General features: G+C 41.2%; 1 protein-coding gene across 4 annotated transcripts in view; it reads left to right on the forward strand.

Annotated features, from left to right (window-relative positions):
- Nucleotides 1-23,937, forward strand: part of DIP2A (disco interacting protein 2 homolog A) — a 142,743-nt gene that overhangs the window by 20,969 nt on the left and 97,837 nt on the right. For 3 of the 4 annotated variants that reach the window (XR_008577780.1, XM_054830887.1, XM_054830889.1), the window contains one exon: nt 19,209-19,280. Coding sequence is in view for 1 of the 4 variants with exons in the window: in XM_054830887.1 (XP_054686862.1) it covers nt 19,209-19,280 (72 nt within the window). In the remaining 3 variants the exon portion in view is untranslated. Of the gene's footprint in view, nt 1-19,208; nt 19,295-23,937 lie in introns of all 4 variants that reach the window. The other variant, XM_054830888.1, reaches the window with a different exon arrangement.

Consider the following 23,937-nt stretch of genomic DNA (forward strand, 5'->3'; position numbering starts at 1 on the left):
GTTATTGTGGTGGGTTGAGCCTGGCTGGGGGCCAGGTGCCCACCAGAGCCGCTCTCTCACTCCCCTCATTCACCAGACAAGGGAGAAAAGGCATAACGAAATGCTTGTAGGTCAAGATAAGGACAGGGAGAGATCACTCACTAATTATCGTCACGAGCAAAACAGACTGAACTTAGAGAGGGAATTCATCTAATTTATTACTAGGCAAAACAGAGTAGAGGAATGAGAAAATAAAATCAACTCTTAAAACACCTCCCCCCACCCCTCCCATCTTCCCGGCTTCAACCTTCCCCCCCGGCTTCAACCTTCCCCCCCGGCTTCAACCTTCCCCCCCGGCTTCAACCTTCCCCCCCCTCAGCGGCACAGCGGGACGGGGAATGGGGGTTACGGTCAATTCATCACACGGTGTTTCTGCCGCTTCTTCATCCTCAGGGGGAGGACTCCTCTCATCGTTCCCCTGCTCCAGCATGGAGTCCCTCTCACGGGGTGCAGACCTTCAGGAGCAAACTGCTCCAGCGTGGGGTCCCCCACGGGATCACAAGTCCTGCCAGCAAACGTGCCCTGACGTGTGCTCCCCTCTTCACGGGTCCACCAGTCTGGCCTGGAACTTGCTCCAGCGTGGGCTTCCCACGGGCCGCAGCCTCCTTCAGGTGTCTCCACCTGCTCCAGCGTGGGGTCCTCCACGGGCTGCAGGTGGAATCTCTACACCCCCTCATCCTTCCTCCATGGGCTGCAGGGGGACAGCCTGCTTCACCATGGTCTTCACCACGGGCTGCAGGGGGATCTCTGCTCCGGCGCCTGGAGCTCCTCCTGCCCCTCCTTCTGCACTGACCTTGGTGTCTGCAGAGTTTCTTACATCTTCTCGCTCCTCTCTCCGGCTGCAAAAGCTCTCTCTCTCTAAGTGTTTTTCTTCTTCTTAAATATGTTATCACAGAGGCGCTGATTGGCTTGGCCTTGGCCAGCGGCGGGCCCGTCTTAGACCTGACTGGCATTGGCTCTGTCAGACACAGGGGGAGCTTCTAGCAGCTTCTCACAGAAGCCACCCCTGTAGCCCCCCCACTACCAAAACCTTGCCACGCAAACCTGACACAAGGTGAAACCAGATCCAGGTGTTATCTTTGAAGATACCAACTTCAGTGCAAGCAATGCCATCTCTCTCTCTTTTTTTAAAAAAGAAAAAAAATTCTTGTGTGGCCTTACTTTCTGTGCTGCATCCAGTGCAAAGCAGTCAACAGGTTGTTGCATCATCAGGTTCTGAACACCAACAAGCAGCACTGCTGGAGGTCTTGGTGGGACTTTTGAAATAAATCCACACTCAGACTAAATCTGAATTTAGGATCAGGTGGTTTTTCATACCATAACATATCTGAATGAGACTATTTTGAGTATAAACAAATACAGATTTCCTATTTTAGGATGAAAAAGTTTGAACATGTGGTGCCACCCTAGTAACTCCTTCACAAGTACCCCCAACCATGACCTTCCTGTTCATATGCTCTTGCATTCTGAAGCCTGTTCTATCTTGGCAAAAGAATTAAAAAACAAAACACAAACCTATTCAATATTCTGTTCATTGAACAATGTCTCTTCAGTGCACTGGATGAGTCAGAGTTCTTGTTGAAAAATAAATGCGGTCATGTAGATTTTCCCAGTACTTGCGTGCAAGGGACTACATTGGATTGAATGCACAAGCTGAAGTCTGGTATTATTGAATTCACATGTTTATCTTTAATGTTTGTCTAAATTTGCATTTTGGGCAGGCAGACTTTGTTTGTTAGTACTGGGTAGCATTGCATATGGTGGGTTTTTTGTACTAGGCTTCACTGATACAGCATCAAATACGTGAACTTTCTGAAGTTCATAGATAAGTATTGTTTTAAAAGAATTGCTTGCAATCTCTTTATTTTAATAGAGATTCCAAGTGATTAAGTGATTAGTAATCACTTAATAGTGATCACTGTTAAGGAGCTGTGGGGGAAAGCTGGTAGTAATGGAAGAGCTTGAGGAAAACATAACTTTCCCATTAAGCTGAAGAACTTTGGTATTTCAGCATAGCTGAGGACAGCGTGGTCCCTTGCTGCTGGGTATCTCCTCTTGTGCTCTGGGCCATGGGGTGCTATCCCGTATGCTAACTATGGGACTCAGCAGGTCTCTCTATGAGCCAGTTCGGATCATTCACTTAAAACTAATTCTCCCCACTGTTACCAGAAAGCGGCAAAATACTTCACTCTCTAAGACTTATTTGGAAGTTTTAGACAGCAGGCATTCTTTATTGCAGCGCTGGGTGCACGGGGGATAACTCCACCTAACATGCACACCCAAAAGACAAAACTAGCAAGTATTTATACTATGTTAATACACATTCATTACATTTCCGAGTAGTGCTTATCACATTCATGGATTTTCCAGGAACTCGTTAGCATATGCTAATATCTTTCGCGCATGTTTGTTGGCACCTCCGGGTGGTGGTCGGTGGCGGGGGGGGGGGGGGGGGGTGTCTTCAGACTCAGTCCTGGTGTCAGGTATACCTTATCCCTCAAGGCTGGTTTTGTGATCACCTTGTAACTTTCCTATCTTTGCGCATCTGTTCTTCCAAGGCCGAGCTGTTTAAAATGAGATTGTTCCAGAGCTTCTTATCTTACAACTAATTATTTTCTAAGTTACAATGGTTTCCCTTTCGTGTGGTTACCTCTATTGAGCAATGGCTCTAATTGCTTGAATTGATCTTAATATTTCAATATTCACAGGTATCACCACCCTTCCCATTTTGTTGCCTTAAAACTTAGTTTGTTGCCTTAAAACTTAGTTTGTTGTCTGGATTAATGTCACCGAGGTTTTGGAGGGGTCTGAGTGCTGGAGCTGGTGCAGACTTGTGGCAGGAACAGCTGAAGGAGAGCAGGTCTGTCTCTTCCAGCCGCAATCCTGTCGCGGGCAACCGCACCCTTTGCCTCCTTGCCAAGGTGAAAAATAGTTACGCTGCCGCACCCCTCCTCAGCCACCCTCTTAATGAACTGAAACGATTTTCAGCACATTTAAATGTCCTTTCAACAACACTTGCATTAACAGCAGCACCAAACATGCACACCAGATTTGACAGGAGCTCTAGATAAAGCGTTATGGTGTGGACATGGGCAAGATGCAAAAGAAGATGGAGAGAAGGTGGATGGAGGGTATGAGAGAAGAAAAAGGAGAACCTCTTGGAATGAGTTGCCTGGCTTTGACACTGGTGGCTGTTCCAGTACAGTTACATTTTCTGTGTACTTTATCGATATTTCCTTGTATGGAGATGTCAAAAGAGAAAATGAGGACCCAGGTACCCTTTAGTAACTAAGATCATCTACAGCTTGCTGGTGCCAAAAAGAGAGCTGTTTCAGTTTGTTAACTGAACAGAAAACGTACCTGGCACAAGGTGAAGGGGTCTGGCTGTTTGTTAACTTGCCAGGTTAGTGATTTGAGTGAGCGTACTTTGTGATCAGGTGAGCTCGAAGGCTGGCGTTGGGGGGTGCAGTGGTTGGGAGTTAGAAGCAGAGCTACATCTTTCAGCAGCAGTAACCTATTAAATTAGCCTAGGTGTGTTGCGTGACCAGACTTGGAAAAATTAATCTGTTTTCTTTAATCCTATTTTTTAATCCTATTTCCCTTAGTATCCTTTGGCCTTGGCTTGGGAACTTACATACCTACTACACCTGTCCTCTTGTGTTATGTACCTGCTGACTTTGAGGATCTTCACCTGTCTGTTACTGCTGTTGAAACTGCAAGTGTGTCTCGAGAGAAGGTCTATGATCATTTGAGACACGATTCTGTAATGCAGACATCGCATTGGTCTCCTACTGCTGATCAGCAGCGGGCGAATGCTTTCCTCTTTCTGACCTGAAGCCAGACTTTGTGTGCATGAGGTTTATATTGGTGGCTCAGCAGGAAGAGAGCATTGTGGTTTTGAAAAAACAATATCTAACAATACAGAGAATTGTTGAAGCAGTCATCGTTATCTCCAACACGATTTGCAGACTCAAAGAAACTGGCCACCAAGAAGCCAGAGGTTTAATTTGGCAGGTTGTAATAGTTAGAGCAATTTTATTTTGTGTAACTGGAGGCAAGTGAGATAATAATGCTGTGAACACGAGAAGAATGGATGAGGGGCTATTGTCTATAGTTAAAAATGTTGCCATTTTCAGGTTCAGAGCACAGAAACATCAAAAAAATCATCAAATATGACCCGTTGAGACTGAAAGAAGAGTATATCAAGGACAAAGTAACCACAAGAAATATTGGAGTGTTATCAATATAAAAATCCCGTGTTTTTCAAATGATTTGAGAAAGGTAGAAGTACTGAAAGGAATTCCCTGTTGGGCATAGGGAAGGGCTGGAAGATGTTGTATGCTTTTTTTCAGCTGTAATTGAAAATGTTAAGCCTTGTCCACTGAAGTGAGAAAACATTAAATAAGCAACTAAGGGCCTTGAAAAAGCAGTTTCAAGGAAGAGGCTAGTGGAGAAGGTCTTTGAACTGTTGATGTCGCTCATCTCCAAAGAAATCGTCTAGAAGATGGAGCCAGGCACTTCAGATTGGTGCACGCAGGAAGAGCGAGAGGCAACGGACTTAAAATGAAGCAGGAGAAATCTAGCTGGATATAAGGAGAAGGATTAGGATTGGCCTCACTGTGAGGGTGATCAGAATTCCCAGAGAGGCTGTGTGGTCAAGGTCCAACTGGATCACCTGAGCAACCCAGCCTGACCTCTTTATTTTCCTGCTTTTAGCAGGAGGTTGGGCTAGAGACCTCCTGCGGTCCCTTCCAGCCTGAATGACTCTCCAATTCTATGTTAATTTTTCAGTAGTGCTAGAAGGAGTGGGAAGAGAGGAATTAATTTCGTGAAACCTTAGCTTGAGAGACAGAGGAAAAAGACTTGGGAAGCTTACAAGGAACCCTCCACAGCTTTGAGAGAACTATTAAATGGGTGATCTGGAAGGAATTAGGATGCATTGGGTAACACAGGCATCTAGCTGATAATAGATGAGCGTATAGTAGGACAGAATGAGGCCTGTGTGAATAGGGAAGGCTTGAGAATCTGGCTGGTTTTTATGGACCAAATAGTGAATAGCTACCGTGGGGGAATCCCTGAAAAAAATAGAGGTATTGGAATTAGTAATGTGATAATAAGAAGCTAGGAAGATTAGAAGTCACTATGAACGATTTAAAAAGCAGCTTAATGATACAACTTTTAAAAGGAATTATAAATATGACCACTTCCCAGATTGCAGTAGTTTTAGTAGGTTTTTCAAGTTTGGCCCAGTTATAAACACTTTATTTTTCTCAAGCAGCTAGCAATTGAATACTTTTTAGATTCCAGTGGGAGAAGTAAAGGGAAATAGCAAAGTAGCTTGCTAAGGAGATTTAGAAGCAATGTCATCAAATATATGGGCACAGGATCATAGGGCAGAATCCATATGCTGTATTCGGGGAAGCAGCAATTGCAAAGAATAGGAAGAAGTGGTGGATAATCAGTTGATGCAGGTTCTCTGTGCAGTCTCGTGGTGTATTACAGTGGTTCTCCAGTTTGAGATGTGCCAGAGCATGAGGCAAGCCTGAGCTTGGCCAGAGTGGTTCTGTGCTGGTAAGTTCAGGTACTGCCAAACTGTGCTCTCAAGACTGGGAGCTTTGAACAAATTAAATGCCAGAGTGGCTTCAGATGGAATCAAATGTGTCCCGCTTAGTATCTGTAGTTTGATGTCAGTGTCAGTGCTATTAAAATCATTTGCACAATAGGAGGAGGAAATGATTGTGGGAGAGTAGGGGTGGGAGATGCAAGGAGGTGAAGGTCCTGCAGGAGAACTTTGTTTTCTCAACGTACAGCTACAGAAAGTCTGGGAACTGTTGGCCAAGACGGATGATGTTCATGCTGCAGGTGTTGGTGGAACTCTTGAATAGATTATAGTGGCTTTCTGAAGTAACATTGTGTTCATCTGCTACTGGGAATCTCTTTGCTTCTGCTGCCTGAAAGCTGGGAAAATGGAGGGCACTCAGAGAAATGGGAGAATAAGTTAAGGAATTGGGCTTGGCAGTTCTGCATTGACTGAGTTTATTCAGGAGGCTAGTTAGTGCTTACATGGAAAACAAAGCTGATGAGGGCTCTCAAAGCTAGCACAGAAGGAGACAGTAAGAAGCAGTGACTGGAGACACATAACCTTAGATGAAAAGTAAATGCACTTTTTTTAGAGGTAGTAAATACTGGAACAACATTTCTGCTATTACAGTATTTGAAGTCAGGGTGAGGTGGATTTGTAAAGATGCTGTTGTTCAAGTACAGCTGTTGAACTTGCAGTTGAAAGCCAGTGCAATGTAAAGGTCTGCATTAGGGAGGGTGTGGAACTAGATAAACCTTTTGCGTGGTGTTGACCAACACCGAGAACCTAGCCAGGGGCCCATCTGTCAATAATAAAGATTTACGTACCTGGTTTTGCTTAGTAATGGGAAGAAGGTCTTGTAAGCTTAGGATTGTGTTCTTAATGATCAAATCACACATTTTGGAGTAGTTCTTATTAAACTCAAATTCAATACAAGTTGGTTTTGTTAGTCTTTGAAATACCAATGTGTAAAAACAGGTCACCAGTCATAACTCCAGCACTGAAATATGCTGTATTTATGTGAGTTGGTAACTCTTGAATAGCAAACACAAGATTACAGCAGAATAACATTTTTGGTAGATGAAATTAACTTGAACTTTGGGTTTTCTTTTTCACTTTTCTAGATTAGTCTTTTAGCTGCCATTCACATTCCAACCAAATGAAGGCTGAGTCTGATCTATTAATTTGAGCAGATATACAAAATCTGTGAATACTTAGAGAAAATAATTATTTGCTAGATTCCTTGTGAAGTCAATAACTTCTTAGAAGTAACACTTTCGAAGTTTGCACTGAGAAAAATTTTAAAGGTGGTACTGCTGATGTAGTTCTTGATGACAGTCACTTATATATACATCTAGAGCAAGGTTTTAATGGAGTGTGGGAGTAAGAGAAAGGAAAGAAGAAACCGTTACATGGGCTGAAGTAGACTATAATCAGTAAACAAAGATAATCATGCCAGTTTATTGTGGTTTTTCCCCCCAGTTTTGAATTCCTGACTAATTGAGTTGCCAGTCCATTCCTTACTCTTCCTATGTTATTTTTGCAATTTAATGCACTTATCTGCAGCTTCTAAAAGGGGTTAGATTCTGTTGAACATGTTTCTCTAATAGAGAAATAGCTCCAATCAAAGAAAAAAACAGAATAGTTAACTTGAATCAGACTTTGTGCACCATATGAGTAGCAAACGTTTGGGCATAGTCAGGTAGTTGGTCAGGTGGATGAGGGAAATTGCCTGAAGTCTCCGTGTTCTTGGCCTTGTCATTCCGAAGTCTGTGCATTAGTAGACCTGAATTATAAAATAAAGGTAAAAACCCTTTCAATTTTATTAATGCAAATGCTGGACAATGCGTGTTATTAAATTAAGTAGCAATGTTACCAGAGTTGTTAAAATAAAAATGAGTTTTGTGCTGGAATAAAAACCAGATGAAATTGGCCGACTTGCTTTCCACATTTATAAAATTACCAAGTAAGTGTTAGGTTTGGGTCAGTCCTAAGGAAGGAAGTAGGTCTTTGCTCAATAACTAAGATGGAATTTAGCAGCAAAGCCCGTGGCAGTGCTTTGCAGTGTGTTGGGGCACAGTGATGGCTGTAAAACCTGACTGAGGCAATTTATTCCACCGAAGTCCCCGGTGCTGTTCGTGGAGGATTGCTGACCCCTTGTGCTGGCTCTCCTGGTCACTCCAAGTGAACCGTTTGAAAGCAAATTTGGCAGGAAAAGGTTCTTTTCAGCAGGTGGTGTGTTCAAACTATGGTTTGAGTAGTGATATAGTCCTACTCAGTGGCTTATCCACAGATGTGGATTTTAAATTATTTCAGAAATGAAAGAAATGGACATCTGAACAGACGGGACAAAAGGTGTGTAGACTTGAACTTTTCTAGAAAATATGAATCAGGAGCCAAATAAAGTTTTATTCTAAACCTTTTTCCTCAGTTTTTGAATATTCAGTTTTCCATACCAAAGAATGTTACAGAGAGGAATAAAAATGATGCTTTTTCACTACTTGGGTTTTAATAAACTGTACTTTATAGAAAATACTGCTAGTTAGCCACCGTAACGTAACAGCAGCATGTTACGTTCAACCTCAAACAGGGTGCTAGTTGGTGGGCTTTAGCATCTAAGATTACAGACACTGATCTTGGCTTTCCTTTGACTCCTTCTAACAAGGTAAATGAGGAAAAAAAAATGCAGTTGGCAGAAATGGCAGCATTTTGTTCTTCCTGTTCAGGAAGAACTCCAGTTCATCAGAAAAATAGCTGTCTGTTTTTCTAAGGAAGATTTGTCAAGTGTATGAAAGCATTTGGAAATAAATCAGCATCTTCATTTTGAGGAGCTAATTTTCCTGGTATCGGTAGCAAACTGATGGCTCTGGACATGAAGCAGGAATGGCGGAGCTGAGTGTGCGGGGGGGGCGTGCGGGAGCGAAGCAGCCCACTTGTCCATAACCAGCACCGGTGGGAGCCTTGCGGTGGGGTGGTCGTGGTCCTTGGTAACGACCTCTAGGTGGAAAGCTGGCGTGAGGTGTTGTGTTTAATTTTTGTGAGCGCTCACAGTAGCTGACTTTGAAGAGATACACGGCGTGTGCTGTGTGATAAGCTTGACTAGTACAGCACTGCTCCCATGCATGTGAGTAATCAAGAAAGGCCTTTACAAGCCATGTTCTTGTACTTTTCAAGTCCTGGATTCAGGAAAATATGTTTGCTGATCACTTTTAGGCTCCTCATCTCAGCTAGACACTTAATAAGTAGGGTTGCAACTAGGAAAAAATGTAAATAAGTTTAGCCATCATAGGGACCCATGCTGGGGCTTCCCAGGCTTGTAAGCACTGACATGTTCTGGTCATAATGGGGATTGATTTATTTTTTTTTATTTTTTCTTTTCCTCCTGCCGTGAGAGGTTGGTTGCGTGCACCAGCTGGCTTGCTTTTCTGGATGCTTCCGTGAATAATTCAGCTGGTTTCTTTTTTCAGTTTTTCAGTGTAGTTCATCATTTTGTAGTTCAGCCAGGAACTCTGAATCACTTCATCTGTTTCTTCCTGATCACATTGGACAATCTATCTGGATCCAATATAAAGTCTTTTGGTGAGGTCTAACTTCCTAGCAAAAGTATATTGTATTATGTTATTTTGTAGCTTTACCATGGATACTGATGATTTTTTTTAATATATGCTACCTTTTTATTTAAAAATGTTAGTATCTGCATTCATAGTAAAACTTGGCCCAGTAGCCACCCCCACCCCGCCCCAGTTACTTCATTATCAACCTGAAATCTCTTTTGTCCTTTCCTCTGAAAGCATGGTTTGACAATGCACGTCAGGGCGTGGTAATAACGTGTCAGGAAACTAATCAAACCTGAAACCCAGACCTAGAAATCCAAAAAGTTTTGTGGTTTACCAATTGAAATAATGTGAGTTGTGTATGCTCTAGGTATTGCAGGTTACGTGACTTCTCTTTGTGTGCTTTGAATGGACTCTGAATTTTGAATATCGTGCTGTGGTTTGGGATTTTCTGGTTGGTTTTCAAAAGATTTTTCATGGTCTAATTAATGAGTTGGATCTTCCCATAGTCATGGATTTCTGAATAAGGCTGCCTCCATCTTCAGTATTGTGCATCATGCCTAAATGGCATATTTGCTGTGATCTGTTGGGCTTTGGTTGCTACCAGAGTATGAATATGAGCTTTTTGCGACTGGTAAATGTGAAATGCTCAGTTGCTTGTAAAACGTCTCCCTGTGGAGTGAGCTCAAGGATTTACTGAAGCAGTGTAAGAACAATTCATTAATTGGGCTAACTGAGCCTGGAAACTTGCCAGGTTGCTTTTGTGATCTGATTATTTAACCTTCTTTTACCATGTCAAATGCCTGCTCCTGGTAAGTGAAGCAACTAATGGCTTAAAGCCAATATTTAAAAAGGAGCAGCTCTCATCTTGCACAGTTTACAAGTGTGGATTTGTGCAGAACAGAACAACCTGGACTGCATAGACTTTTCTCATCCTCACTGTACTGCATACTTTATTCACCTTGGCTTTTTTTTTCTTAGCTTGTAAAATATAAGTGGTGCTTTTGTCTAGCAACTGCTTTGAAACTGTGAGGTGAAAGAATAGAATTTTCTAATTCTGGCATTTAGCATTGCTTTGCCAATAGCAAAACTCCTAATGGCTTGATCAGGCTAAGTTTAGGCCAAGAGAAAGCACACTAGGCAATTAGTGGTATTATAAAATAAATAGTCCCATTGTGTAATTGTGCACAAAGTGGAAAACTTAGTCTTCTGTTACTAACATATTGGTAAAATTACTTCCCTTTCTGTCGTTGATACATGCAATTAGCTAGTCAATATTTGTCCAGTCTCTAGAACTTGGTATTTCAGTGATTTCATTGTGCATGCAAAGGTTTAATGAAACTGTGTAGACTGAAGGAGTTGTATATCTCCAAGTTACTACTGTTACATGCAGACAAGTTTTGTACTTTGACAGAATTTAAGTTATCAAAGGGATGAAAGTCCTGCTGCAAATTAGGAATTACTAATAACGTACATTTTCAGTGAAGTTGTGCTAAACTTCTAATACTGCTTAAAAGGCATCTCGATGTTCTTGGGATGTTTAAAATAGGATCTTTGAAATAGAATTTCTTATAGGTTAGTCAAACACATCACATTATGGAATGATCAGATGTCACACGAATCTGTTTAAAATGGAAATAATATGGAAGATTATAATCAAGACTTTCACACTTCACTTAGCTCATCATATGCAAACTAAATTAAGGCATCAATCGATAGCCCTTACTTCAGAAAATAGCAGTGATGCAGGATAAAGGACCGCTGTTTGAATATTTTGCAAACTGACAGATGTAAGGAAGTGTTATTTTCTGGATATTAAAGATAAAGCTTCACCCATTTCTCATGTGGCTACAGTTTTCTATGCTTTTCAAAGACAACGTGAACATAAGCTTAACTGTGGCTGAAACACTGTCCCATAGAATGAGTCTTGGAATGAAGGTGTGTTGTATAGAGGAGGAAAAAAATGGGACTTTTCAGTAGAAACTGCATGCCAGAGTGGACTTCAGGTTACCTGACAAGTTAAAAGTGCTTCTTTATAGCCATGATGGCAAAGCATGAGTTTTATAGAAGAACAAACAATTGGGAAACAGTTGTACTTAGCACTCTTACCCCCAAAAAATCCCACTACTGAGTTTAGCAGTACAACTAATCGGTATACAGTCACTTATTTCAATATAAAGTTCAATAATGATGGAAATACAGTTTGTAATACAATTTTAGGAAAAGAATCAGAGGTTAAGATTGAAATAGGAAAAATATGAGTAGCTAAAAATGTAGAACCAAGACTACTTAATGGACTACTTATTAACAGACAGTTGTGTGATCTCCTGCTGGTTTATCAACGCAGTGTTGATTAATAATTCAGCTACTAGGGAAAGAATCCAGGGGTAAACTTCTGGTTTTCCCAGGAAAAAATGATGATTCCTCAGCTGGCAGAAAAAGGGGAAAAAAAAAACCCAACCAAAAAACCCCACCATGGTTTACAGAAGAGCTGTGTTGATGTGGAGCCAGTTTGTTTAATAAATGCACCAATTTCCAGATAGGGGTAGGTGATGGTTATGGAAGAATTGTGGGGGTTTTTTCTTTTAAAAAAAAAAAAACCCCAAACATTTTAATTACCAGATTTGAACAGCACAGACCTGCCAGAGACCATATCTCAGGGATGGCTGCAAGTGTTCTGCATAGTTTGGAGGTCCAAAACCCTTTCTTTAATTGCAAGTAATGATTTTCATTTTCTAGTTCTTTTACCACCTGTTGATGAATTTGGCTTTTGCCCAATTTATACAAAAAAGTGTGGTATCTGGGAGAAGGAAGCATAGCAGGTAGCCAAAGCTCGTAATGGGCACTAGTGGTAGGTTTGGGAGAGTTGTTCTGGTTTTTTAGATTTAAGTAGTGATTAGAAGTTGAGAGTCGAGAAGAATGATTGTGAACTGTCACTCGGCAGAATCTGTTGACGGCACACCTACACGTGGCCCAGCTTGAAGCTCGTGGGTGTGTATGTGGAGAAAATACATCCCTAAACCACTTCCAGTTTTCTTAAAAGTATTTCATTTCTGCAAGTTTTTCTTAACCTTCCCCCCTTACTTTCCAGTATTTCTACAGTTCCTCTTTAAGGATTTGTATTTTGATCTTTGATGAATCTTCAGAGACTTTCCTCCAAGTTATACTTCAACCCTGAACTACCTGCAACTGTCCAATTCCACGTTCATATGAGAGTTGTCTGCACCCTTGGAAGGGAATGTGTCTGTCCAAATGTTTGCTAGGTGACGTGGTTTAGCCCCAGCCGGTAGCTGGGTGCCAGCACTACTCACTCACCCCTCCCCTGGCAGGTTGGGGAAGAGAATGGAAAAAACAATGGCAAAGCCTCGAGGGTTGGGATAAGGGCAGTTTACTGGGACAGCAAGGGAGAGGGAAACAATCAACAACAGTGCTGATAACAGATATTCACAATGGGTGATAACAAAGAACAATTTACCGATCCGAGACCGACCGACCGGACGCTCAGCCTGTCCCGGAGTCACACCGAACCCGCCCCTGCCCCCGACTGGCCCCCTCCTATGGTGAGCATGATGTCCCATGGTATGGAATAGCCCCCGGCCAGCTTGGCTCACCTGTCCTGGCTCTTTGTGAAATTAACTCTGTCCTTGCCAGAACCAGGACACTAGGTCAAGTCTTTAAGCGTATTTAAACAGTGAGCGTAAGGTGTATGACGATCGTCTGGAAAAGTCCACAAAACTTTATGTGGGTAATAAAGTTTTGATGGGTTTTTTTTTTGCTTCCCCCCGCCCCCCCCCAAGTCAGTAAGACCTCAGTCAACTTTGTCAGCTCTGCCCTTTAATCCCAGTGAGGACTGCGACCTCCCAACGTCTCTCCCTTTCCCTCCTTTGCTGGATCGTGTGGCACTTCTCACCTGTGTGGCAAGTACTCATGTACACAGTCTTACAACGCTGGGGTTAGTCCTCTCATCCACAAGGTCAGCAGTCCCAGAGTGAAGGCTTAACAGAACATTTCTTCTTCGCTGCTGCTGTTGAAGTTGCTTGGCTATTTGGGAGTTTGTCCATCAACCCCTCGATCGGGGATTGCAGTTGCGCTGGTTTCACCTTCTTCAAAAAAAAAGGCTAGACTTTGGAAACACCCTCATAATGTTTGATTTTGAGACTTTAATTTCAGTTAAGCGGTGACCTTGGTGGGCTTTTTCATGGCTTGGTGTTTGTTTTGGTGTCAACGGAATAGCTGTTAACAGCTTTTGAATGGCACAGCATGAAGATGCCCTGTGATGCATGGCCCTGCCGCTCAGGGAGTTCTGCTCCTCTTCCTCCTCCTCTTCGTCAAGGCCCTGTTTGTGACTATAAGTTCAGGCATAAATACAACCATCCTGCTGTATTTCAGTGCTGCACCCTATTCTTTCTCAGAGTATCAGCAGCCAGTATTGGCTACCAGGGTGCTGCACCAACTGACATGCTTTGGAATTCAAAAAGTGGGTAACAAGGGATGTGTGACACTGCTTGAGGTGCATCACGTGACTGACAGTATAGATCTGACTTACCATCATGGCTCAGTATTCATTTCAGGAATTACATGTGGCTACTGCTGTGGATCTCTCCCTTGATGAGCAAACAGCTTTATCCTACTGTCATGCTCTCTCCATTTTCAATCTTTTACATCTTGATTACTATTAGCAAGGGCTTTCTGAATCCTCCTGATCTACTGTAAATGCATCTTGCTGAAAGGATAAATGTTGTGTTCCTAGGAGTGTGGATTTTTTTTTTCCTCCAGTCTCTGCTTACTGCAGTTCTTAGAGCTATGTTTGAGAGAACAGCATCCTTGAGATTTTGTAATAGGGATTGCCATTCAGGTGGTTTCATCGTCCTTATTACAGGTTAGATGCACCAAATTACTGGGTATTATTCATCTGTATTGGTTTCAAGCCTCTTAGCAGTAAGCATCCTTGAGGAACTTTGTCCCTGTTGATGCTGGCTATGATTTCTTATTGGCGCTTTCTGAGGTAGTATCAAGAATGCTTAAGCTTGCAGTGCACGTGCCTGATATGACTCAGAAGCTCAGGATCTCCACGGTCTTCATGCTCAAATAGCTGTAGAGCTTTGCCCTGTTAGCACAGGAGATGAACCACCCATTGATGGTTCTGTTGTCATCAGCCTTTGTAGTGGTGAGGTCTCCTCTTTTCCTATGTGCTTCTATTATCAGCAATTTCCTTGGAACTGGTTGGCACATTATTTACTCTGGAGGACAGATGCCGTAAGAAATGGAGCCAGTTCTGCTGGCTGCATGGTTCAATGTTCCTGTGCACCATCTTTCAATTCCCCAGCTGTTACACCAAGTGTCACTGGCTTTCCTTATAGTTGACTCTCATCATAGTTCTTAGAAATGCCTTGATTATTTTTGCTTTCACAGTGGACAAAAATCACAGATATCAGAATAATTATTTCTTTTGCAATTTTTTTTGTTGTTTCTGACTTTGAAGTAAGTCCAAATCATGTAGCAATGTAGTGTTCCTTTTATAATACTTCTAAGATGATGCAAAATAAAGCTTGGCAAGTTGTTTCACTTAAAAATATTTAGCAGGCTTGTCTAAGAGGTAGAATTAGAAATCATGACTGCTGAATCCCAACTCTGCCAACCCTTCAAACACAGGGACAACCTGTCCCCAGAAATACTGGAGATTTACTTTCATTTTTTCCACAGGTGACTTCTGAGTTATGTTTTGGCCGGCAACTTGCCTTTTCAAACCATCCATGAGCCACCTCTTTGAGCAGAAGCCAGTATTCCCACCCTTGACTTTCACTTTAGGCTGGAGGAACTGGCAAGTTTCTGCAGTGATTTGTCAGTAGTTGAGATACCCGAGATTGTGACTCTGCTCGCCAGTGACCAGTGGAACACTTAAAGGTTTCATCTTGCAGATCTAATACATCTTATTCTTTTCATCCAAGTTTAATGCACAGTCACCTCATTTAGAAGTGTCTCTGTTCTTGACCTCGGCAAATTGGTGACCTGGAGCCATTTGCTTATCTTCAGCAAGTGCTAGGCTCTTGCAGAGCCATCCTCAGCTGTACAGTCAGTCATCTTGGGGAGAGCGCTTACACCATGGACACAGTGTGCTGCACAGTGTCTTGTAGCTGCTCCCAGTGAGAATTTAAGTGCAAACTACTGATGAAGGACTGGAGAAGTTGCTCGCTTCACAGCAAGCTCACCTTTCCATGAGCTGTTCAGTGTCTGTCTGCATCTTGCCCATCTTTCCTTCTCCACCAGAAGCCCTCAAGGACCCCTCAGCGCAGGGATAAAAAGCTACGAAGGAGCTGGGATAGCAGTGGGTGTCCTCTGCCCTGCACGGTCGTGTGCTGGAGAGGAGAGGCTGCTGCACTTGTGGGGGTCCTTTGGCGAGCAAGGAAATAATGTTCTACTGTGCACGCTGTGTTTATTTATGAACTACATAACTCACGTATGCCCAATTCCTAGTTTAAAAAAAAAAAACTAAACACTTTTTCTAAGCATTGTTACCCAGTGGGTAGAGCTGCCATAGAATAGTTGAGATGCAAAGTCAGGACTTTGCAGCACGAGGACTGTGATGCGATGAGGCATGGCAGCTGTACCTCGGCGGCGAAGTGCGTGCTTGTTTCCTGTTGTGTTTTTGAAGAGCATTGAAGTGTTCACCACCTACTTTTCAGAATTGAAAATAAGCTAATTGAAATTTTTGAACTCAGCAGGTGGATAGCTGAGGAAAAATAATTCATGAAAAGCCAATAAAATACAGGTAATATTTATGTAGTTAATTTGGCATTAAGATTCTGTCAGCTGTAGTGCTAACACTGTGAAATAAAAACATGCCTGGGTAGATTTGGGGTAACTGCATGACAAATGCAACTACATTCTTTGTGCACTCGTTAAGAAAATATTTTTTTACAGATCATTTTAAGAAATGCCAATGCTTTTATCTCTAGATTAATTTTCTTGGAGCCTCTGACTTATTTTACAATATATCAGACATTCCAGGCAGAGAACTAACAGCTCGCTCCAGTGTCTAGCTTTATCCGGGCTTGCCAGCTGGTTTGCCGAGACTGAGGAACCTCAGATTGCTTTTGTGTAATCTAATAACTAGGGAGAAAGTGAGGCTAAATGACAGCAGCTGTGGCCCTGCCATACCAGATGTGGCTAAGCGGCTCTTTTTTGGAAGAGGTGAGGGATCACAAAGGACCCCAAATGACGGGTTAATCCTGCCGAGGGCGAGGGGGTGGGTTGCAATTGTCAGGAGGAGTCCAGCCAGCCCCGAGCCCTCGGGAAGGGAACAAAGAGCAGCTTTGCTAGGCAGCAAAGCCTGGCTTGCCAGCGGGGCTGCAAAAGTCGGCAAAGATGCTTTTGACTTTGGGATTTTCTTAACCCAATTCAAGGAAAATTCTTCGAGTCAGCGTTCCAGCAAAATCAAAGAATTTCCAAATGCATCGAGATGTCAAAGTTTGGGATATTCTGGTTTAAATATGAGTCTCTGTTCACCCTGCCTTCTGATCTGCTGCTTCCCTGGCATGCCTCTTCAGCTGGGTGATACCTGGCAAGGTGGCCTATCTGCGCAGAGATTTAAGGATTACTTGAATCGTTTATGAAGCTGTGAAAATCACTGTCCTCACCGAAGTTACGGTATGGCAGATTTGTGTTACATACAGCATTTGTCACTTAAAGAATTTGCTGAGATTGCTTTAGTGTTCCAAATTACTTACATCTTGAGATAAACTGTTGTTCCTGCTGGTGCTTCTTGTCTGATTTGTGGGGGTTTTTTTCCCTCCATAACTGAAAAAGATGCCTTTTTTTTTGTATTCTTTTTCTTTCTTTGTAGAAATGGCTCACTTAGAGTGTAATTTGTCATTTTGATCAGCTATTCCCAGGCACACAAATCTGCTTGGACATCTGTGGGTTATTTTGTTTGATTTCATTCTTCTTTTGATATATAATTATATAACATACATGTATATATATAAAAAATATATTTCTGGATCTTTTTTCAGCTAAAAAGCTTTCTGCTCAAGAAAAATGGTAACCAAAGCACTTCTGTCTTGTGTCCAAATTTTATATGGAATATTTACACAAGTTTATGAGTAAAAACCAACAAATTCCATTTAGTTGTAGTTTGAAATACCTGCAAGGATTGAAGCACTCCAGGATTTGCATTATTTTTTCCCTATCTATTTTGAACAGTGTCTTCAAGCTCTCATTGCTTGTTTTGGCATGCTGTCAGTAACTTTACATGATGCATATTCACTTAATTGTGGGGCGATGGTAGAATGAAGTCACTTTGTTTCTGTTCACGGTGTCCTTTGATGTAGGAGGGAGATAGATGTTTGAGGAAATGTGTTTAGAGCATGTACTGCTATGGACAATATTAAACAAAACCCCAAACTAACCCTTATGTACCCAAGAAACATTTTAAAATACTGAGTAAGAACTTCTCTGTAAAATCTGGCTGAGAAAAAGGGGTTCTTGCTTCTGCATACCCAAGCCATGCCACTCATCTGGATGAATTAAAAATGACTGTTACTAGGAACGTAGACTCTTATATCCATATATCGTTTTATAGCCACTGTCTTTCTTTGGATTGCCCAGGTCTGGGATGACTGAGGTCACAGAGGCCTTAGAAATAGCATGGGGAGTATTCTGGGAGTTCTGTCAAATGCAAGACCTAAATCCATTTAAGCACCAAGTTGATAAGACTCACAGAATTTTTTTTTTTCCACTCCTGTTATGGTTTCCAGACATTAAGTTTTGATTCCTTGTGTGACTAGGATGGAGAAAGAGTTTCAGGTTTGACAGAAAGCAAATGGACAGAGGTAGGCTGTTTTACGTAATCCATATATATGTAATTTATGCCTTTTTTTTTTCTTTCCTCCTCTGTAGTTTGCTTCGATACACTCTATCACCAATGTGTTGCTGAAAGAATGTGCTTGAAGCAAAGATCTAAATGTAAAATTTTACTTTTGTGTCTTAATTAAAGTCAAGATAATTATCAGCCTACATTTCTGAAATTCACCTTCTATTTGAGTATGTTTTCAAAAAATATCATCAGATATTTTTAATATCTTTAATCTTGGTTATGTTTCATGCTGTCGTGATGCGTTTGCCAGGCGTGGAGGGAGAAAAGTTAGTTGGAACTGTATAGTATCTCACTGTCTTCAAGCAAGTGTGAATTTTAGGAGGTGGGAGTGGTTTTTAAACTATTCGAGATCACTGTTGTTATGTCTACACTGAGATCTAAAAAATGGACAAAGCTCATAAAATTTTGGTGGTGTTTGATGGTTTTTATTTTCATACTAAGCTTGCTGCTGGTTTTGCATGAAGCCACCTTGTTCTGTTGGTAGAATTGTGGAAGTACAGATTCTGAAAGGTCCCAAAAACTTATTTTGAGTTTCTGCAGAAGTTTTGCTTTTATTCTAGTCTGCGTGAAAACGCATGTCACGTTTTACCAGTGGAGTCTGCAATATAGGTTTAAAACAGGATATCAGATGACAACTGTGAGTAAAAACTAGTGTTAGAAGGAGGTTATCACCTGCCAGAATTTGAATGTGGAGACTGATGTGCTGCAGAGTAGATAACATGGTCTAGAGTTTGAAAGGCACTACAGAGGTGCTGGAGGATGGGTGTTCTCTCAATCCGTGGAATATTGAGCATTTTGGATGCCCCAGAAGGCTGCAGAGCCGGGATTGTCACCTTTGTTGGCTTCCGCTACGCTGCAGTCTTTTGTGCTGCGTTCTACAGTATGGCAAATACCTCCAGAACCAGGTTCAGCACAGGTGCTGCAGACAAAAACACTATTCCTCTGTCGCATACCTCCAAGACACTCATTTTCATATGTGCAGAGATAGCGCTGCATGGATGGTATGTATATGGCCATGAATTTCTCTGACATGTCCAGGTCTTTGTTGCTAACATGACTGATTCAAAGTTAGTGAGTTTAATCATAGGTATCGCAAAAATGAGGAAGCTTCTTTAAAAACTGCTCAAAACAATATGAATTTATTTCTTTGTTTCTTTAGGAGACATCACTCAGAAAGGATATGAAAAGAAAAGAGCAAAGCTGTTAGCACGGTACATACCACTAATTCAAGGTAAGAGACTGCATGTAAGTTATACCTTTTGTGCTAAGTCTGTGAAAATGTGTAATGAGAAGGTTCTCACTAAATAGAACAGATGAATTAATAACATTTGGTTGACATGGCATCAATAGCCAGTAGGGGAAAATGGCTATTATAGAGAAGTGCAGAATAAGAGAAAAGTTTGAAATTATTTTTTTTTTAATGTTTTATGTGAAATGTTAACTGGTAACATTTTTGTCAGCAAACTTTAGTTTGAGAACTGCATCCAAGACTTTAAGATAACTTTAAAAATGAGTGAAGTTACCCTGAAAGCAAGTTGGCCAGTTTCATTAAATGAAAACACTCACTAGTAGTCACTGTCATTCTTTAGTGTGCTTTTTTGCACATGCCTTCTGCCTCCCCCGCCCCAGTTTCTTCAAAATACTGACTTTTTGTTATAAACTATTAGTAGTTAAGCTGGTTACTATCAGACTTTATCTTCAATGGCCTACAAAAGCTAAATGCCCAACTTATTTATTTTTATAGTAGGACGCTTAAATCACTCGCGGTTAAAGATGTTGTACTGCCGTTGAGCTTTAGTCTTGTATAATAATGTGAGGCCAATTCTTCCATAGCTTGAGAGATTCCAGTTGAGATAAGGGAAAATGAGAAGACAGCCGAGATGAGTGGGGACCCATAATGAGGCACTGTAGATAGATGAGAGAAAAAGAATAGCAGGTATTATTTTACAGCGTTAGTGTTATGCTTTCAGATCAGAGAACAGAGGGATTAATGTTGTGATTTTGGTCCTGTTTTGGTTCTGATATTTGCAGAAGTTATTGATTTGAAGGAGGACTGGGTATCTCCAGCCAGTTTTGTGCAAATTGTTGAACTAGATGATAGTCTCTTTTACTTTTGAAATCTTGATGCAGTGACCCCTGTGGCTCTTCGTAGCAGGACAGACAAAAGTTTTGTTCTCATGAGTTCCGCTGACTGCTGTGTTGCGGTGTTTTAGAAAAAGTTTTATGGTGTGTGTTTGGTGTTGAACATGGTCTGGTGTTTCATCATGGAGTTTCTTAGCACAGGTTTGTTGTTGTGGGGTTTTTTTGGTTTTGTTTTTGTTTTAGTATACCTATAGCTCTTCCCTTAGCAAATTTACAGTACTCTGTAGACTACACAGTACCTAACTCATCTTTATAAAATGGCTCATTCCTTGAATAGAAGCAGTTTGGATTTTTTTTGGTAAGTATTGTGGTCAGCAGCAAGCCCTAGCTTCACCTGCAGCAGCCTCTCCTCCTTACACCATTTTTGTCTAAGGAACTGTCTCAATTTTCTGTTCAGAATACCCCGTCCTCTGACTCAGCTTAGTTAAAGATTTTGAGAACAGGCTAAGGATGGATTTTGACCGAGGATTAAGAGTTACGACAAGTGTTCAATGTAGTCAATGAACTCTGTCTACTAGAAAGTCATGTCTTTGGATTTCTGTCTCTTGTTCTAATCTCTCATAACCGTTGACTTACTCTGCCTTCTTCTTTCTATTGATAACCATTTTTTAATTATTTTTCCCTCTCAACCCTTAAACTGAAAGGCTGTTTGCACAAATTGTTCATGTTCTGAGTTCTCAAGTGTAGCTTAGGAAAGTACAGCACTCGGTCTTCCATACTATTTTAAGTAAGTTTTAAAGCTAGGGTGCAGCGTAAAGTACCTTTATTCCCCTTTTCTGCATGAATACTGTTGGCTCTGTGTCCTATTCTAATTCATGGAGCCTTGGAAGCAACACTGACTTGGGGTTTCTAGAGGTGTTAGACTGATTAAATTCAGTTGTCTGCTCTAGAAACCTGCTGTGGTACCTGTATCGTTTCCAAAGGTGTTTTGTAAGATCTTATTTAGGTAACGTGCTCATTCAGAAGCTCGCTCAGCTGAAGCAGTGTATGAGAATACAGAAAAGTGACTTTGTATAATCTAGGTTAACACCTTAACATCCTGGACAATAATTGTAAAAAGCACGTCCTCAGGAGATAACAGTGCAATTCAGCAGTCTCCTAGTTGGTCTGTGATACGATGTTAGGCTCAACTAAGAATCTTAGGGCCCTTTAGATTTCCAGCTGCTTAAAAATTTCTCCTTGTTCAGCCAGGTTTTCCCCAATCGTCCTAAGGAGCGGTCGAAAATTAGCTGATCTATGGTTTGACCTACTTGCTTGATACCACATTTTCTAAGAAGTACCCGATTACCTGAATTGTCTACCACTTCTACCCAGCTTTGCTATGAGATGACAGGAATCTAGCTTTATGCTAAAAAGAGAGTGAGCGAGCTGTCTGCCTCTGAGCACAGGGAGCGATACTTTGGCAAAAAGACAAAAGTTTCCTTAAAACCCGACGCTAACTACTTGTTTCAGTTTCCTGACATATGTTCCATTAACCCAGTTCTGGCTTGGAAATTTGTTAATTGACACAGCTTCAGCATGGCTCAGATTAATGTGTGGGAGTCCCGGTGGCTTTGAGCCTGCAGTGATTTTTTTTTTTTTTATCATTAACAATTTGATAGCAGGATTTTTTGTAATGTCCTTTGCTCAGTAGCATTCCTAATAGGATTCGTTAAGTTTCCCATTATCCATCAAGTTTTTGCAGACTGATGGATGTCGGCATTTTAGATTTGACGAGTTTCTAGTCTGTGATTTGACGATCTCCAGGACCCGTAACTCATGTCTTTCTGAAGTTGATTTTTCGAGTATATGCATTGTTGTCTTAGTTCTCTGTTGGTCTATGAGTTAAAGACTGCTGACGAGTTAATTTTATCTCATGTTCTTCAGTATGTACTTGAATTTCACAAACCCCAGTGTCGTCTTCAAGGTGTATCAGTACCTAGCTCTGCTTGTTTTCTTGTGAAACTTTAGCTGATAGTACAGTTTTGCTGATTAGTAAGGTTTTTAACAAAATGTAGGGTGGGCAGTGAAAGTACCGAGTAAGAAGTAAAATTCCTGGTAAGAGGCAGGAAAGTAGAAAAAGGAGTAGTGGGAAAATTGTTTGAAATGAAAGTTTAGATTACTGTAAGTTTATGAAATATGAAATGATTTAAGAACTTGAGATAGAACTGCAAGTGGATGTGATACTTGAAGGAAAAAGTGGTGGCACAGGCTTGGAAGCAACTGTGGAAGGAGATGGCTTAAATTGAGAGGAGAGAGTAACCATTCTGTGAATCTGCTGTAGGTTCTCCAACTTAGACTTGAATGTGGACAAGGTTTTCTACAATTTTGGGGTGATTCTTCTGTCTTGTTAGAAATTGGAAACAGATATCTGTAATCGTAGCATTCACATTTACAGAAGTAGTTGATGGGATCTTTTAACAAATACTTATGAATCAGCAAGTTGTGCGTGTCTTAAAGCATACTCGTAAGTTTTGAGTTCTGGAAGTTGAATTTTTCGTGTTATACTTCATCAGCTGCCACGTAAAAACTAATCATATGAGAACTCCTCTTTCAATGGCATATACAATGGATTGGATTAAGTTTCTACTGCACTGTGTAGGTGAATCTGTGGGGAACCAAATTATTATACAGACAGTGTTTAAATAACCCCGTAGAGAGCTTGGTGAATAGAAAAAGAAAGAAGTGGCTGCAAAGCATATTTTCAATTAACAGTAAAATTAAGTAGAATGTGTTAGTATTCAGGAGTGGTGTTCCTGTAGGCTCTGGTTTGCATTCTAAAATTCTAAACCTGCAGTTATGAAGAGTTAGCGGAAATGTTAGATTTCATTTCGGAATGATAAAACTACATAGTTACGGGGAAGTACTAATTAAAATGTGTTATCTTTCACTAATTGAACCAAATGCACTGTGCAAAAGTAAAAACAAGTGTTGGGTAACAGCAAGCGTTAAGAGTAATCGATTTCCTCAGTCAACCTCTGCAACCAAATTTCAGATAAAACTCTGAGGAAATAATTATATCTGTAGGCATCCTGGCATGCTGCTAGGTGAAGCTTCTGAGTGATGGATGACATGAGACACATTGCAAAAAATACATTTTGAATGTGGATAGAGCTGGGGTGTAAAAAGATTCAGAAATAACATGATAAAATAAGCAGTGTTTACAGTGAAATTTGGTATTTTGCATCCCGGAGCATGCTGTCCTGACTGTACTTCGTTCACCCTCTTTTCCTTGTGGCCGATGTTCATCGTGATTTTTTGCTGCTGAATTTCAGGAAACTTTTGGTGGTTAAAGGAACTGTTTCTTTCTAGAATCACTGTGGGATATATCTCAATGCGAAACAATACCAGGGACCATGGCAACTCCAAATGCCTCATTATAAGCAATCCTGGTGCTGTGCTTGGGAGAACAGGTAACTTCTGCCTGTGAGGTTACATTTGTCATTGGAGCATTAAAAAATTCATGCCAGGAAGTGGAATGTTGTGAGCTAGTTATTGAATGTGAAATAAATAAAATTTCTTCTCTGCACTCAAATGTGATGTTAGTAACTGTAGATTTCTTTTTAGTGGTTGCCATGCCATTACCTGAATTGTGCTGATACTCCAGACAACTTGAAACCATTTCAAAGCTATTTTAACCAAACAGGAAGATGAAATAAGAACCTCAGAGGTTCTGACAGCAACCCGTCAGTCACTTGAGGGTAGTCTGGTTCCCTTTTGTTAAATAGGAATTACCCTGGAACCTTTGCTACTGTGGTAATTTCCTG

This window comes from Grus americana, chromosome 6 (genome assembly GCF_028858705.1).
Source record: "Grus americana isolate bGruAme1 chromosome 6, bGruAme1.mat, whole genome shotgun sequence".
Lineage (NCBI taxonomy): Eukaryota > Metazoa > Chordata > Aves > Gruiformes > Gruidae > Grus > Grus americana.